The sequence below is a fragment of the Ruditapes philippinarum genome, unplaced genomic scaffold, assembly GCF_026571515.1.
Source record: "Ruditapes philippinarum isolate M1 unplaced genomic scaffold, ASM2657151v2 ctg5472_1_1_1_1, whole genome shotgun sequence".
In the NCBI taxonomy this organism is placed as follows: domain Eukaryota; kingdom Metazoa; phylum Mollusca; class Bivalvia; order Venerida; family Veneridae; genus Ruditapes; species Ruditapes philippinarum.
The window spans coordinates 38,117-57,755 of record NW_026864862.1 but is presented as its reverse complement, the minus strand read 5'-3'; the positions used below and the strand labels follow the sequence as shown (position 1 = coordinate 57,755).

General features: G+C 31.0%; 1 protein-coding gene across 1 annotated transcript; it reads right to left on the bottom strand.

Moving 5' to 3' along the window:
• Window positions 1–224: 224 nt before the first annotated feature.
• LOC132727088 (membrane metallo-endopeptidase-like 1) lies at window positions 225–6,389 on the bottom strand. The gene is made up of 5 exons (XM_060712498.1): window positions 6,169–6,389; window positions 3,533–3,580; window positions 2,428–2,589; window positions 1,178–1,261; window positions 225–850 (listed from the first exon to the last, which is right to left on the bottom strand). The coding sequence occupies exons 1-5, from the start codon at window positions 6,230–6,232 to the stop codon at window positions 612–614; spliced, it is 597 nt and encodes a 198-aa protein (XP_060568481.1). The 5' UTR covers window positions 6,233–6,389; the 3' UTR covers window positions 225–611.
• Between the last annotated feature and the right edge of the window lie 13,250 nt (window positions 6,390–19,639).

The following is a 19,639-nucleotide window of genomic DNA, read 5'->3' as shown; positions in this document are numbered from 1 at the left end:
TGAAATAAGACCTTTTACTTATTGTTTATGTATTTTATTGTTGGCAAATTTTTATTTCTTGATTTTTTCAATAAGATGAAACGGTTTTATCTAAAATTAGCATATCTTACCTGCTATTTCCGATACAAAATATATCATTACAATATTACCAAACTTAATATCCTTATTGCAACAATTTTTTCAATAAGCTTTTAAATTGTTTCATATTTTAAGGAAGGACAAACGAGCATTTTTATGGTGTTTATTAATTTTTTTTTGTGAAGTGAATTATTACATAAAAATACTGGTATTATGTATTCATGGCTTACTTATATTCAACTCGGTTATTTATGATAGTTACTACAAATCATAGGCGAATTCGTGAATATTTTTGAAGACTCATTGAAAAAAAGATGTAGTAGATTCCATTTAGATACCTAAAGAACTCAATACAGGAATGCATCTTTAATGCTTAACTAACATGCATAGGCTATTCAGCAAGACACTTTAAGACTTATAATTCCATTTAGGTGCCAACATGTTTACCAGACAATTCACATTATTATATTTTTGGTCGTAAGTGGTATGTAGACAGAAAGCAATATATCTTTTAGAAACTAAATTGGTATAAATTAAATATAGTTTGTACTTACAGTTATTATTTTAGATACAGATTGTTTTAAATCTTTGTTGATGCTGAAATTTATCAGCGGCATGCTTTTTCCTTGCCGAACGGATTCTACTAAGAAATCTTCAACACTAAAATTATTTTCAGACCAACGTCCGCCGTCTTGAGAGCCTAGAACTGGCCAGCCGCCAAACGTTTCAATGAACTCCTTCATGGGCCCAAGTCCATACTCTTCCACAGCATCTTTTGTGTAAATGTAAAATTAAAGAGAGTGACATTGGAAGAAATATATATTTAGTTTCAAAACGTCAAAATATTAGTAGTTTATACAATTAATAAACAGTATTTCAAGCTGAAATAGTACGTTTTTCAATTATTTCAAAAATTTAGAAAATGAATATGATATTCAAAAGTAAATTTAATCGTGTTCAGTTGATATACAGATTTGTTAAAGAGTCATTCAGAGATGAAATGTTAAATTCTTGCCTTATTATTGTCTTATCATTGTCCTTTGTCTTTTTAAAGTTTTTGGCAGAGCAATTATGACAATGTTTTATATTATCAACTAACCTTGGTTCATACATGATTTGTAAAAGTTCCTTGCCTTTTGGACCACCTTTGGATGATTTTGATTGTTATCAGCTTCTAACAACCCTGTGACAGATAGATTGAATTGAAATCATGACATTTCCATCCGTCACGACAAAATCAACTTAATGGGTTTGCGACCAGCATGGATCCAGACCAGCCTGCGCATCCCCGCAGTCTGATCAGGGTCCATGTTGTTCGCTATCAGTTTCTCTACTTGTAATAGGGCTTGTAAGCGAGCCTTGTGACAGATAGTTTGAATTGAAATCATGACATTTCATGAGATAATAAGTAAAATTATTGACATTTCGAATGAAGGGAAATGACGCAATTAAATGCAGGGGAAATAAAAGCGTCATTATATTAATATCAAGTTATTTATTTATTTATCTATCATATTATATGTAGTTTGAGGCTACCATGATTGACAAAATTAAACCGGCGTTCAGAAGATATCAAATGGGAAAGAAGCACACGATCGACCTTTTGCAAATCTGAAACTATTTGTATAGACACTTTACGCATAGCATCATAATTACATAATGTTATCAGACCGTTTTTTGGAGAGAAAAAAACAATAGAAAACGTTAGAACATTTTTTTTTTTTTCGTGAAAAGCGTTATAACCTTCTTTTGTAAAAACATTATTACATTCTTTTGTAAAAACAGTTTAACATTTTAGGTAACGTTATAAAAAGACACGTTATTACATTCTTTTGAAGTTTTTTTTGTTAAATACGTTTTTACACTTTTAGGGGAATATTTGTCACATTCTTATGAAAACTACATTATAAGATACTTTTTTAAAAACGTTAAAAAAACGTTCTTTGTAAAAACAAAACATTATTACATTCTTAAGTAAAGGCATTAAAACATTCTTTTGAAGGAAAAGCGTTTTTACATTCTTTTGTAGTAAAACCGTTATTCTTTTGAATCAAACGTTATGACATTCAAACTAGTCCAAACGATGATTAATACAAAGTGCGCTTTTCTTTATGCTTTATAAGTAAGATTTCTTTAAATGTGATGCTATATAATTTGTATTTTACGAATCAACATCCGTATTGCAGAAATCAGCTGAAAATCATGAAATATTTTTCTTCTGTAACTACAATGTATTAGGTATAATGACCCTATCGTATGCAGCTATATTTTTATTTATATGGAAGCACGCATTTTAATAAATTGATTAAATTTTCTAGGATTCAAACATAAAAATCGTTGGTATGTTACCTTTGACGGTGACTGCAACTTTTTCACGAACCTCCGCAAAAACACTTACTGAACCTTTATGCTCAGGGATGACATTGCTCTTTATCCACGATCCACAAGCAAATGTATAGAAGTTGTCACAAGGATTTACAGACGTGTCAATTCCATTAAGTACACGAGCAGCTGAAACGGTATTTTAATGAAACAAACATAAAAGCATGGATATAAAAGTCAAAGATTATTGAATTTTAGTTTAATCATATTTTATTGTATAAAAACGCATACATAAAATTTCACAATTATATATCATTAAACATAAAAACAATAATGTAAATATACAAAAGGGTTTAGCAAAAAGTTATAACAACATTATCGAGGGCCCTTACCTAAAAAGCTGAAACAAAAAACAAACAAACCGAAAAAAAACTTAAAGACATATTATGCTTACCCTTGAAAAAAATATTTTGATAACAGAAATGTATTGAAATCTACTAAATTCTTATTGAAATGTCTTGAATAAAAGAATGAAAAATCTATGTACAGAAAGCTGCATGGGTTCCCTATTAGTGGTCAAGTAAAGTTGATCTTTTCTTACAAAAAACTGCCAGTATTTTAATGAAACAATATATTGATAGTTTGACCACATATAGTGTATAGAATTTTAAACATATCATATCTGCTTGGTATTAAGTCAAAACATGTTTGTTTTATTTTTACAAAAAAAGACTGTATAGCAATTATCACTATGTTCTTATATCAAATTTAGGCATAGTAAACCATAGACATAGTAAATGTCTACATTTTCTGATATTTAGAAAACCTCGCCAAATTACCAGCATATCTCGGTCTTTTATACTTTGGCTGACTATGTTTCTTACACTATGAATTGATTTAATTTACAACAAATGATCGGAAATTTTGTGACAAATCATCGGATATTTTGTTACTTTTTAATAACAATGATTAAATGTACATAGCAACTGCATGGTTGGGGATCAAGATCAAGATCATATGGTGACTCTTCAGCTTTACTGGTACCCCTTTAGATGACTTGATTATTCACCAAACAAAACAAAAATATTTTTTTATAAAAAAAGGCTTAATTTTTTTTAAATGAATGTTTTACCTGCAACCACACATCCTGGTGTTAAACAAACTCCATCATCTGTTAACTCTAGAAATAAATGTAAATATCATACATATAATAAATCATTAAAAAGAATGGTAACCCGGAAACCAAGAAATATATTTTTTCTTTGTTTTTCTATTTATATCAAACCTTTTTGGAGGGTTAGGACATGTCACATGACTGCTTGCTGGAGTCGTACAGTAACAAGTCATCACATCTGTAGGCCTTATGTAACGACGCTTCCTGTCGTAATGCTCTTCTCAATGTATAAGCTGGGATTGGAACTTCTTTCATTGTATTTAATTTGGTTGCTTTTTATTGGCAATTTTATTAATTTTTCATCGGACATTTTGGGAGTTTTTAATCGGAAATTGTGTGTGTTTTAATTGGAAATTTTGTAACTTTTCAATCAGAAATCGTGTGACATTTTTATTGGAAATTTTGTGACATTCGGAAACTTTGTTGGATTTTAACAAGAAATATTGTTACTTTTCAATTGGAAATGTAACATTTTTATAAGAAATTTGTTACTTTTTAATCATAAGGTTTCAAGCTAAACTTCAGAGAAAATTATACTGTATCATTGAAATGTACTTTTTGGTTTGGTTGGTTTTCAAGTTGTTCCGGCACTGAAACATTCATGTGGTCAATTTTCTGCTTCACATGGAGGAAGACTTTAGATGCTCCTCCGCGCATTGTTACAGGCAGAGCATTTTGAGGACCATGAAGTGGTCATTTAAAACATTAGATGACTTGATTATTTCTCAAACATACATAAAATCATGAAAATGTCTTGAATTTTGTAAACATGTGTTTTACTAGAAACAATTCAGCCCGGTTTTACACAAACCTCATCAGCTATTATCTCCAGAAAATAATAAATATAATTCTAAATATATTGTACTTTACTTTAATACTTTAATAAATCATTCAAACATAATGGTAACCCTGAGACCAAGTATTATATCTTTGCTATGGTTTTCCTATTTATATCATTTTTTTTTTTATTTGGAAGAAGGAGATATTCGCTAAGGACAACGTCAGGTGTAGCATAAGAACAAGATAGTTCAGGCAAATGAGAAACTTTTTTTTTTCAAACTATTAAAATACACAAAAATAACAAGCTTTTTGAAAATAAAAAAAAATCATGTTTGCTGGTATCGGAACCAGTAATCCAACCAGCATATTATATGTATCGACCTTTGCTGTTGTCCTAAAGCTCTTCTGAAGGCATATCGGCCGGGAGTGGAACTTCAGTCTTAAAAGAGAACTATTGCCTACACACAAGAATTTTTAAAAGAAAATTCGTTGATCTATGTATTCAGTATATTGTATTTGCTTAATATATTATGATTATATAGCTACGTACGTTTGTGTATTCCGCCTATGTTAAAAGACAAAATGAAACCGATTTTTGGCAAAGTCAAAATTATGCCTTTGACTTAACTGAAAGTCAAACTATTAAGCCTTATTGCTAAAAGAAATAAAAAAAATTATATAAAATAGTGTAAGGCAATTATTCCTCAGAAACGAATTAATCTTTACTTCTCTAGAAAACCAAACATGCTAAATGTACGGTGGCATAAAGGTGACATGTGTGTGTTTTTATTTATCACGTGGCCACGAGATAGCTAAGTCGTTGCCACGTGATACTATGTCGTGGCCACGAATTACTAAGTCGTGGGAACAAGATAGCTAAGTCGTGGCCACGAGATAATTAACCAATCAGAATACACTATATATATTATGATTTTTTTAAACTTAATAACTTACTTTTACATGCAACATAAATCATTGAAAATACTGAAGATATTCACTTTGAACCATATTAGAAAGTCACCTTCCAAGGCCCATCAGACATTAATTTTGAATACAATTTTGTGATCGAATTGGTCAGTTTGTACGTACTACGGCCTCTTAACCTTGTTTATACGATAACATGAGAAGGAATAAGTCCTGGTTTATTTTATTTGGAAGGGATATTGCCCATGGACAGTAGATCAGGTAAAATCCTTGTCTGATGAATAATTTAGAAGGGATAAGCCATGGTTTATATAACCCTGAAAGATCATTGCACCTGATCAGTAGATGACATCTAATAAATTAGGGAAATTCACATAAATGGTGTAATCTGATTGGTTATTTATCTCGTGGCCACGACTTAGTTATCTCGTGGCCACGACTTAGTAACTCGTGGCCACGACATAGTATCTCGGGCCACGACTAAGCTATCTCGTGGCCACAACTTAGTAACTCGTGGCCACGACATAGTATCTCGTGGCCACGACTTAGCTTTCTCGTGGCCACGACTTAGTATCTCGTGGCCATGACATAGTATCTCGTGGCCACGAGTTAAATAAAAACACACACAGGTCACCTTTGTGCCACCGTAAAATGTGAAATAATTTGACAAAAAAGTAGCAAAATGTAAACAAAGTAGTATGTTGACTTCCATGCTGACTATAACTGTTCTAATTACCAAAAAGTAACATAAGAACAAGATAGTTCAAGTCAATGAGTAACTTTTTTGAAATATAAAAGTACCCAAAAATAACAAGCTTTTTGAAATTAAAGAATAAAGCATTTTTTGGGGCATACTGGGCCTTTAATATATTATGAAACAAGCTACTTACGTGTGTGTATTCCGCCTGTTCTAAAAATCAAAATGAAACCGATCACCAGCAAAGCCGAAATCATGCCTTTAATTTTACTCAATGTCTTACACTATGAGGATTGCTTTTTAGTTTGCTTTTGATCAACACTAAGTGTCTCTGCATAACACAAAGCGGGTTTGTACGTCCGCAATATTTTAATGATACTCTCAATGTAAGACCTACTGGTGTAACTATGTTACACAAACATGAAATGGTATTTGGATAATGTCATTATTATATATTATTATATAAGTACAAAACTCGAAGATAATTTTACGAAATATTCTTTAAACGTAGGATGCGTTTGACAGGATATTCATTACATGACATTTATATCTGCATGAAAGAATAATTTCATGAATTGCAGCTCTATAATATAATAAATTATATGTTTTTCTGGCGAAAAAAAGAAGAAAAACATGGGAAATGCGGATAAAGTAACTGGGATAAAGCAAAATTCACATGTTTTCTAGTCGGTTTTCCTCGTTGAACATCCTTTAGGAATTATTTATTTCACAATATTTTATCGCCATATAAATTAATTATCGTTGTTTGTGCAATGTGGAGGCCGCATAAAAAGTCGATCCGTACATTTAGTCAGAGATGTTCTGTTTTAATTCTTAAAAGTCGTTCATCACGAAATCATTGTTATTTTGTGGTACTTTTAGTTTTTTCTTTAAGCTTTTATCCAAGCCTGGTGGTTTAAGTATTACTTTGATTGAATGCTGTTTAATCATCCTAAGGATAGGTTGCCTGCTTTTTAAATTTGTCTTTTGCAAGTTTATGTGATATGCATGCTTCATAACCTCTTATCCCCTTTCAAAATTATATCTTATTTTATTTCGCCCATTGTTTTTCCGTTTAGGGCACACTCATTTTTTTACTTGGAGAATACAAGGCTCTTTTCATGGAATGACACGAACGAGTCCCATTTAAGGTTCCATGAAGACTGTCGTATAAACACATCTGCGCATGTGTTTGACCATTCAATGTTTTGCAATTTTTGACTTTCATTAGGGATTCTTTATTTCTCTCTTGTTTTAATCATATTTACCTGTTTTGGGCAAGTGATCGTCAATGCGCCTTTGTATAGGCAAGACTTAATAAACATTTTTTTCATATCATTTTTCCAAAGCAGTCTGCCAGAAATCCAAGATATGGCTATCCAACATTATGCATTTGTAACTAGTTTCAATAGTGTGCATACATGTTAACCTGTCAAATTCACCATGTGTAACACTTGTAGCAGAAACATGTTTAAACTGGTTACCAAGATGTTTAAGCATTTTATTGTCATCATAAATTGTACATTTTCGGTCTTCTGTTTTTCAAATCATGTAGACGTAACTCCATTTTTTGGCATACATTTTTTATTCAACTAATGATGTAAGGGACGTCCTTTGTCGAATGGTTAAAGTCGTTGGCTTCAAACAACTTCCCCCTTACCGCCGCTGTTGGTTCGAATCCCGACAAGGACTTTGAATTCTTTCACGTGAGGACGCTATCCAGCTAGCTTACTTCTACTCAGGTGCCCGTTCGTGCCTGAAATAATGCACAGAAGGGCACCTGAGGTCTTCCTCGACCAATAAAGCTAGAAAGTTATATGACTTATACTGTGTCGGTGTGACGGAAAAAAACCGACGGAAAAAACAACTGATAAAGTGCGTCGGTATTGATCATCATCATAAATAGAAATGAACAAATGGTAGTCTTTTTATAATTTTGCAGGTTTTATGCTTTCTTTGTTTTCTATATCTAGGTTACTACTTTTTCTTTTTAAGTATAATTTAATCATTTGTTTCTCCTTAACAATTTCTCTTTCTCTCTTTCACAATAATAGAGGTCTGTAAATAAGCGAAAATTCGGTCCAATTTGTCGTTTGTTCAAAATCCGCTTTGAAGTTACAGAGAAATTTTCAGAACTTGTCATCACAAATGTGTGAAAATTGTACACTTTAATTTCCCCTGCAGTGTCTTTCAACAATCTAAGAAGTCGATTGTACTGCTTGGCGCTCTAGTATATAACAGTGACGTGTGGAACATGGCCAGATTAAAAAAATACAACAAAACAAGATGGTCATATGGCCATATATCGCTCTCATGAGTTCCATTACTGTTATATTTCTTTAAAAGCTGAAATATGCAATTGCGCCACATGGGGGCGGGGTCATTTTTCATCCCATGGTCCAAAGGGGGTCGTAAGTAGCATTCTTAGAGCGTGAAACGCAGTTCCTTTTGTACATGTATATCTAAGCTCATGACAATAAAAATCAAACAAACAAAAATTAAATAGATTTACCTATATATTAAAAGACAGACGTACAATTTATTTCAGGAAAATAAGGCTTATAAGCCCATGATAACATAATAACAGCGCACTTTAAAGATAACCAACAATGTATATGTTAATGTACAAAACATTATCACAATATAATTATGACTTTATAGGAGCTCATAATTAACATCTTATTTATATAAGTGTAATATGAAATAAGTAGCACAAGGGGTGAGATCAACATATACACATTGGCATGCAATTATCTAAGTTTAATGTATTGCAATTTCGAAGTAAAAGATACTTAAAATGTTCACAAGTCCATGTAACAAATGTAACTTGTTTGTTGACACCTGTGTCGTGACCCCCTCTGCAGTATGACCATTTGTGAAACAGTAACCTCTTTTAAACAAACATTTTGACCGTTACTACAACTCGAGTAACGAGTTTATTTATTTATTTCTTGTAATTAGATTACTTTTCAGTAGAGGCAAAATGAAAGAAGAAATAAAGCTTACTATAGCAATTGTTAAAATATCAGATTAAAGTTTCCTTTTATGCTATTGTTGATGAAACGTCTAAATCAAACAATAATATAGTCTCCAAAAGAAAAGTTATACCAGTAGGAGTTTGGTAGCTCCAGTAAAGACAATTAATCGAAACCTTAAAAATAAGTAGTTCAAAATCGATATTTTCTTTCTTATTTCTTATTTTTTATTCTATATGATTGACTGGTATGTGATAAGAAATTGACAACACAATTACATATTCTAGGATAATATCTATTTGAAATATACATTATGAAGCTATGTTGCAATATAACATAATATAAAGAAGGTGTGGCTAATAATGATTGACATGTACCAACAGAATTGCAGAATAACAACGTTATTAATATTTTGCAAATCTCTTACCGAAACGAAATGTAAGAGATCTATATGGTACCATGACAATTCTTATAATTAAAAGGACTGCACTGAGGATTTTTGACTTGATGGGACTGGAAATGTTTTTTTCTAAGATTAATGTTCCATTCCTTGTAAGTCTAGACTTAAACATGTGTGCAAAATTTCAGATCATTCACTCACTCCAGTTTTTCTAGAATAATTGTTCTGTGAAAAAAGACTTAAAATTGAAACTTGTTAAACGTTTTTCCCTTAGGTCGGGCTAAACATAGCACAAAAATCAATTTATTTCAAGTATATTTCTTAATAATATTATGCATATCTTACTATTTTCAGTGTCCGAGCTGATCTTTGTCAGAAAATCAAATTTTATGTTTTAGGCTTTTGGACCTCAGTGGAGTTCTTTTAAATCAGATACAAACAATATTTCATTTGCTTCAAAAAGTGTAACTAAATATATAAACACCAGAAGCTATACTTAACTTTCTTGAAATAATCTATGAATGTAACAGATGGTGTGGACAATACATGTTAAACAAATAATTTTTTAATTTGTTCATTGTTTAATCAATACCGAATTTTCAGACTTTTGACATCATGATGTCACCAAATCAGGAAAATCAATTAGTTGAATCCTAAAATTTATAGATTTAAAGTGACATAATGCCTCTCTTTGTGTAAATGGTGATAGTACAAGTGAAAACAAGCTTTACATTTGACCATTATTGTTTTTTAATTTTGTTTTCTTCTCCGAAAAAATATGAATATTTCGCTAAAATTGTGTAAAATGCTATAAATAACCTTCAGAACGTATCTGTAATGTTCAATTGATACAAAAGTGTGACATTTTTATATAGTTTGTGCAGTTGTTAAATTTATATTTAACCAAACAGTTTGTTATTACTAATCTTTGGACAATAACCATTGATGGTCAAGTTTTTGAAATTTATAACTAATTAATTCAGCTCAACTTGATAACGAAAGAAAAAGCATTATATCACTTTAACATTTAATCATAATCATTATTATGTACTAATTGTGCAAGTCTTGAATAAACTGTTTGTCCTGTTCTGTTCATATAATAAGTCAAGTGCAGAATTTTGTCATGTCTGCACAGACTACAATAATTTGAATGAGAGTATTTCTACAGTAAAAGTATTTTTTATTTTACAAATAATAATAAAAACTAAAATCCAATATAATTCTATTAGAAATAAAGTATAGTTTGATAACTTTACAATCATAGTTATACAATTCAATGTCATATATAAATAAAATTTTCTACATTCAGAAATCTAAGATCAACAAGAATGTCGAACGACACATATGCCCCCTTTCTAGCCCTTGACTCACATAATTGGTAATTTTGTTAAAGAAACATGGAAGTGTTCAATTATGGAAAAAAGAAAAACAAGCAATTATCATAGTATTGCAAGCAATCCATAAGTCCCCTACCGGTAAGAGCCCAAGCAACATTCTGAAGGGCCATTGGCCATTCACTTATGTTTCTATTTTAAGCAAATTTCTTGAAACAGTTTTTATGTACAGACAGACAGACGGACTGAAGGACACTCTAAAATTATTTTTTTAAACATCCCTGTTATCAAAATATAACATTTTTAAAAGCAAAATTTTTAAAAAGGAGATAACGATGTCATACATTATGTGAGTGTAACAAAGAACAATTAGTAATGAAGGTATGAATATTGAATGTTTATTTTGAATTTGAAGTAAATGAAAGTTAAAAGAACAAATAGGAAAAATTAAAAGGTTAAGGAGGAGATACTTCTGGAAATATGGATGCTAGATTTATAAACCTTGTCATATTATTATGATGTGTGTGTTTGAAGAAAATCCTATCATGATTGAAGAAGTTGGAGTAAAAATTACCAATTTCTCAAAAAAAAGTCTAAGTTCAAAAGGGGCATAATTCTGGAAATAGTCTTGCTAGAGTATTAAACACTAACAAATGTTGAGTGATAATAAGAAACATTTATATGAAGTTTGAAGTAGATACATTAAAAAAAAGAAGTTATTAAAAAAACAATGTTTTTTTTCATGAAAATTTTAAGTTCAAGGGAGGTTATTCTGATAAATTTTGTGCTAGAGTTGTAAACCTTGTCACATATGATGTGGTTGATGACTAGCAACTTATATTTAAAGTTTGAAGAAAATACCTTAAGAAATAAAGAACTTATAGTGAAAAAACTTAAAAACTAGAATCAGAAATCTTGAAATTCAGTCTATTTGTTGCCATAGCAACCAGAATGTTCAACATAAGATGATAAAAAAAGGATGTGCATAATTTCCATACTGCCATCTACCCATATGTCAAGTTTCATAAAAATATTTTCAGTACTTTTTGCGTTATCACTGGATCCAGGTTATGTAAAAAATTTGCCATATTTTCAGTCTATTTGTTGCCATAGCAACCAGAATTTTCAGCATAGGAAAAAAAGAAAAAGACGTGCATAATCTCCATACTGCCATCTATCCATATATCAAGTTTCATTAAAATATTTTCAGTACTTTTTGCGTTATCGCGGGATCCAGTTTTGTGGATGGACGGACTGACGGACGGACAGATGGACGGACGGACTGACGGACAGACGGACAGAGGGTAAACCTAAAGTCCCCTCCGGTAAACCGGTAGGGGACTAATAATGAAGACTTTGTGATAAATAGTTTTCAAGATAATAAGATATTTAAGGCAGAAACCAAACTGACATTCAAGAACCCTGTGAACTTTACCTTTGACCTACTCACCCCAAAATCAATAAGTTCACTTACTTGCGATAAAAAATCTTCAAGAGAATATGCGGAAACCATTCTGACACTTAAGGCCCCTGTGACCTTGACCTTTGATATAGTGACCCCAAAAGCAATACGGATCATCTGTTGGTTATGACAAATCACTTTGTGAAATATGAAGACTTTGTGATTATTATCTTTCAAGATAATGAGCTGGAACCATTCTATCATTCAAAGACCCTGTGACCTTGACCTTTGACCTGGTGACCCCAAAATCAATAGGGGTCATCTACTAGTTATGACCAATCAATATGTGAAATATGTATACTTTGTGATAAATAGTAACCAAGATAATAAGACGAAATCATATTACCATTCAAGGATTCTGTGACCTTGACCTTTAACCTAATGACCCCAAAATCAACAAGGGTCATCTACCACTTATGAACAATCAATATGTGAAATATTAAGACTTTGTGATGAATACTTTTCAAGATAATCAGTGGAAACCATTCTGACATTTAAGGCCCTTGTGACCTTGATCTTTGACCTAGAGATCCCAAAATCAATAGGGGTTATTTACTAGTAATGACCAATCAACATGTGAAAAATGAAGACTGCGATGAATACTTTTCAAGATTATCAGCTAAAACCTTTTGACATTAAAAGCCCCTGTGACTTTGACCTAGTGACCCCAAAATCAATAGGGGTCATCTACTAGTTATGATAAATCAATATGTGAAATATGACAACTTTGTGATGAATACTTATCAAGAAAATCAGTGAAAACCGTTCTGACACTTAAGACCCCTGTGACCTTGACCTTTGACCTAGTGACCCCAAAATCAATAGGGGTCAGCTATTAGCTATGGCCAATCACTATGTGAAATATGAAGACTTTATGATGAATACTTTTCAAGAAAATCAGCGGAAACCATTTTGACATTTAAAGCCTCTGTGACCTTGACCTTTGACCCCAAAATAACTAGGGGTCATCCACTAGTTATGACCAATCACTATGTGAAATATGAAGACTTTGTGATAAAAACTTTTCAAGATAATCAGCGGAAACCATTTTGACATTTAAGCCCCTGTGACTTTGACCTTTGACCTAGTGACCCCAAAATCAATAGGGGTCATCTACTAGTTATGACCAATCACTATGTGAAATATGAAGACTTTGTAATGAATACTTTTCAAGATAATCAGATGTGACCTTGACCTTTGACCTAGTTACCCCAAAATCAATAGGGGTCATCTACTAGTTATGACCAATCACTATGTGAAATATGAAGACTTTGTGATAAATAGTTTTCAAGATAATCAGCGGAAACCATGTGGTCTACTGACAGACAGACCGAAGGACAGACAGACAGACATTAGCAAAACAATATACCCCCTCTTCTTTGAAGAGAGGCATAATAAATCAATATGATAACTGCATTCGGAACTGCCTCGGCTATTATCTATAATATAACCTCGGAAACAATACGGATTGAAAGTAGTTCTACCACGTGGTTTACAGATGTAAACAGAAACAGAGATAATGTAAAACGAATGTATATATTTGACATCTAATGTCTGTTCCAGTACTCTTATGCTTGAAAATATGTCTGACAACAATTTGTAATTTAAATATGCCCACTGATGTTCAATTTTAAACAAATCCGACCAAATGTCAACAGGTTGGTTTTTTGTACTTTCGGTTTCTACAGCCATATTAGTAAATATATAAATAATGTATTGTCACTTATTTTATGTTGACTTTTACAACATATATTGGAAATAAACTTGTCAACAACTCCAAGCATTAAATTTCTATTTGTTTACATGTTTAGTTTCTTAGCGTAGGTTAGACCGGAATACCGCATCCGTTCTGTGTATTCATACTATTGTGTTCGAGGTCCTTATTCGAAGACTGACGGAAAGGGCCGAGTAGTTGCGATTGATGATAACTGGTCATATTGATGGTATAGAATGATAAATCAGAGAAGAATTTTATCATCTCAATAAACAATCATACACATACACAAAAGAATTCCTATGTACAAAATAGAACAGAAACGGAAAAGTTTATATAAATCTCGAGCATACTGCTAATCATCATAACAATACATGTAATATATATAAAACATTCATGCATACAACACATTCATATCATAATTATATACAAACAAGACTGCATTTGTGAAAAAAAATGCTGTCACCGCATTTATTTGTAAAAGAAAAATTTGTTTTTGTTTCTATACAAAAAACTTTGTCATAATGCAGTTGTGTCTAGTGAATTTGGGACTCCAGGTCATAATTCAGCATTTCAAATGGAAGACAATCTTTAGATGTGTCTAATGTTTAGATATATAATAAATGAATCAAAATGAAAGTATCCTTACTTGATAAACATTTTAGTATTTATTTATATCAAACTTAAAAAACAGTTACAGTTATTTTTTTGAACACTTCTTTTCAATTAAGCATTACCTATTTCATAAAAACAATTATGATTTATATGGTGTGAATCATAATGTCCTTTTAATATGCTCAGATAAGTATCCCTGCAAGACAAACAGCACCCTTGCTAGAGGTCATGACGTCAAATTATTTCATAAGTTTACACCTCTCTTGCTAATCTCTCCTATAGATGATATCATATACCAAATATCAAAGCTCCCAGCCTTGTTCTCTCAGACAAGAAGATGTTTCAAGTTTTAAATACATATATATATGTTTTTAAAGAAAATCAATGACCCCCTGGTGCGGGGTAAATTTTGACAGCAGGGCTATAATTTTGAAAAATCTTGGTAGAGATCTATTACTAAATGTTTCATGCCAAATATCTAATCTCTAGCCTTTTGACCATTCAGAGAAAAAGTATTTTCAGATTTTACAATATGCATATATGGAAAACCTATGACCAATTTTGAAAGACTTGGTAGAAGACCAGTAGATGATATTATATATACCAAATATCAAAGCTTTATGCCTTGTACCTTCAGATAAGAAGATCTTTTCAAGTTTTTACTATATGCACATAATAAAGAACAATGACCACCCAGAGCGGGGCCAATTTTGACCCAAGGGTTATTATTTGAACAATCTTGGTAGAGGTCCACCAAACTAGAATTTCACACAATATCTTTACTCCTCCAGGAGATTTCTTTTTTTATTTCTTATATTCCAATTGGTTGCCATGGCCAGATTTCTGCATGGAATAAAATTCTTTGAAAAACTTTGGAAAACTTTCCCCAAGGAAATATCCTCGCATGTTTGGTTGAATTTGGACCAGTGGTTTTTTAACGAGAAGATTTTTCTCAATACCTAATCTAAAACACACACATACGCGATCATGCATGCACGCACGTGCGCACACACACAGAGGTGAATCACTAATTACTGAATTGCAGATGCTGTGGTTGCATAAAAATTCAAATAAGTTTACAAGAACCACCTTCAAGCAAAACTTCACTTTTTCTTACAGATAATTCATCATCATGTACATTCTAATATATAAAACATTCATACATACAAGTCATTTCTATAACAGTAATATAAATATACAAAAAAATCAAATATATTTACAAGAACACCACAAAGCAAGCTTTTTCTTACATATAAACTCAAACAGACAATTCATCATCATAACAAACAATACATGTATAAGTAAATTCAAATATATAGTACAAAAGAGAACTTTCGTCAGTTCTAAAAATACCAGCACAGCCCATTAAAGCTACATGCCTCCAGATGAGTCAAAATATCTCAATAAAATCAAATTTGAGAAAAATGTACTAAGGTGTAAGGAAAAGTAAAAAGTTTCAAGATGCAAGAAATATTTTACATATTATGTTCGATTTATGACTGATTTTTCAATATTTACAACTATATTTCTACTGCGTTACTAACACAGTAAAAGCTATTTATGCATATTTTGACCACTTTTTGGTAATATACGTGGTTTGTTAGTGTCATTGATAATGTGTAAATTGCTTCCTTTTGGCTACTTCACAATATTACACATTCAAATACATTTTCAAAATTTTCATGAAAATTAGCATGAATTCGGAGGCGTGCTGCTTTAAAAGATTAGCTCAGGTCAACATAGGTAAACTGCATTACATTTAAAGTTATACAAATTATAACTATTTTATATTTTCTTCGTTTGACACTATAGCACAGTAAGTAAGACCGCTGATTATTAATATGAAAATGAATTATAGTGGGTTCTAAACCTGGTATTTTGTTCAAGTTTTAATTCTTTTTTTAAAAAAGAACTTACTGTCTTACAAAATAATTATACGAGTACACATATAGAGATTTTTCATTTTTGTTTCTCTTAAAATTTGTAAAAATACTCATACATTTATAATAAGAAATGAAAAAAATGAAACAGTGGAATAAATGAGATAACAATATTTTGATTAAAGATCCTGTATGTTGAAAATTTTATATATGTATATAATTATTCTTTTCAAACAATTTCCAAACATCCAAGAATATGTTAAATATATACTGCAAATGTTCAAGCGCATTTCAAGTAATCATAAAATATGTGCATTTCTGATTTAAAAATTTGGCTTAAATGTTATCGAAAATAAAATTCTAATTACCTCCCTTTATTTACATGAAATGAAAATTCGGTAATATCTTTACAAATGATACTTTTTGGAACTTACAATATTGATAAATCTTCATTTGAGCATTGTATTTATGACTTAAAACCAAAAAAGACAATGTGTTACAGGATCTTGAAAAAGAAACATAAATAAATCAATCAAATAAAAAAAAATTATCATTATGTAGTTTCATACATGAAGGAGGAAAATATATAAAAAAAATAAACAAAATAAACAAAAAAGAACAAACCTGTGGAGTTCCTTCTTAATTTACTGCTCTACCAATGGAGCTATTGCCACATTTATTACTTATTCTTACAATTATCAGTTAAACGTACAATCATAATAAGATGAGCAACATTTCATTTACCTATATAGTATTAAGACGGACTGTTCCATACTATAATTAACTATGAAGAAACTCCTGTTTATTGTGCTCGGATTATACATTCATACAAGTCATTTTTAATTCTAATAATTAACAAAAAAAAATATAAAAGAAACCACCATAAAACAGGGGCCACACTTGATTTTTTCTTAATTCTAAAATCACATAGACAATTCATCATCATAATAAACAATATATGTACATCAAATAATAATACATTCATACATACAAGTCATTTTTATCATAACAATATACAAAACAAGAGCTGTCAGAGGAGACAGCGAAGCTTGACTAATTTAATACTGGACGCAATAAGGAAGACGAAACTATAAAAGAAAAATGGGTCAAAGACAGAAAAGGCCGGGTTGCACATGTATACATAATATCATGAGGCTGTGAATTGTTACTTAAACTTACACAACATGTGTGTAATGATAAGAAATATAAATTTGAAGTTTGAAGTAGATACCTTAAAAAGTTAAGAAGCTTCAATATTTCTTAAAGAAATTTCTAAGTTCAAAGGGGGATAAGTCTAAAAATATTGCTTCAATAGTTATTAACCTTGTCACATAAGATCTTGTTGATGATAAGGAATATGTTTTTGAAGTTTGAGGTAGATAACTATCAAACTAAAGTAGTTATAGTAAAAAATAACATTTTTCAATTAAAAAAAAACAATCTATAAGTTAGTGGGGAAATAATTCTTGCAATACTTGTACTAGAGTTATGAACCTTATCACATAAGATGTGGTTAATGATAAGGAACATATGTTTGAAGTATGAAGTTGATCCCTTAAGAAATAAAGAAGTAACAGTAAAAAATAATATTTTTTAAGGAAAATTCTAAGTTCAAAGGGCAATAGTTCTGAAAACATTGGTGCTAGAGTTATGAAACTTGTCACATAAGATGTGGTTGATGATTAGGAACATATATATGAAGTATGAAAATGATCCCTTAAGTAATAAATAAGTTACAGTAAAAAATGTTATTTTTCGAAAGGAAAATTCTAAATTCAAGGGGAGATAAATCTGAAAATATTGGTGCTACATTTTTGAATCTTGTCACATAAGATTTGTTTGAAGATAAGGAACATATATTTGAAGTTTGAAGTTGATACCGGGTGTCCATATACTTCGTATAGTCGAGCTAAAAATCAAATATGTTTACAAGAACTACAGCAAAGAAAGAGCAACACTTGACCTTTTCTTACTTCTAAACTCAAACACAATACTAAGAATATTAGAGTCAAGAATACTCCTTCCTGTACAAGATATAATTAAATATTCATATGTGACCTTAAGAGTCAAAGGTCATTTACAGATGAAAGCCATACTGAAACTATTTAACATGATGGTGTTGTCATGATGAATGTTGTTTTGTCCAAGTATGAATAAAATAGTTTTACATTGAAAATGAGAAAATATTTTGTAAATATTTATCTAGCTAAATTATTTTAATTGATTTGCCCTGCTTTGAATTCGGAACAGTCCATTTTTCAAAATTTCAAAAATTCAAAATACAAAAAATAATAACAACAGTATCTCAGTACAACCAAACTACGTCCACTTTACCACATATCCGGTTTTAGGTTTTTAATTAAGAAACATATATCTAATTTTAATGCATAAACTATAAAAGATATTCAAACCTATAATAACTGAAATAGTATATAATTCCTACCTGCACTTATAATGTTTACATTTCAAAACAAGATTGCATTTGAGAAAAATGCTATGCCACCGCATTAATACAACACTAAATAGTAGTGTAGGAACAGATTTTTTTTTGTTTCTTTACAATTTTGAAGATTGTCATAAAGCATAGATCCCTGACCTATCTTATTCTTATTATCAGATAAGTGGTTAAATCTAATGTTATCTCAATAAAAGATCAGAGTAGGAATATATCAATGCACTCGAGTCTAGTGAATTTGGTGGTGAAGATCATATTTCACACAGCCTAAATTTCATGACTAAATCAAAAGGACAACACAGTAAGACACTTTGTCAAAATCTAGGTCAGCTGAAATCAAAGTTCACTCAAATTTCATAGCTGTACATCAAAGGACAAGAAAGTAGGTCACATCAACAAAATCTAGGTCACCTGATATCAAAGTTCAATTTTACAACTAAAACTGTGCACATGGTCAAAATTTCATTGCTGTACATCAAAGGACAAGAAAGTAGGTCACTGTCCCCTTGGGCAAGGCAAAATTTTGGACCCAAGGGTTTAATTCAAAACAATCTTGATACAGGTCCACTAAACAACATTTCAAGTCAAATATCTAAGCTGTAGCTTTCTCCCATTCAGAAAACATTTGTTTTATTTTCTGTTTTTACTATGTGTACATAATGAGAATCACTGCCCCCGGGCAGGGCCAATTTTTTATTTTTTGACACCAGGGGAAAAATTTGAACAACTTTAGTAGAGGACCTATAGATGATATTATATAGCAAACATCAAAAATCTATCCCTTGTTCCTTCAGACAAAATTTTTTTTATTTTTTTTACTATGTGTACA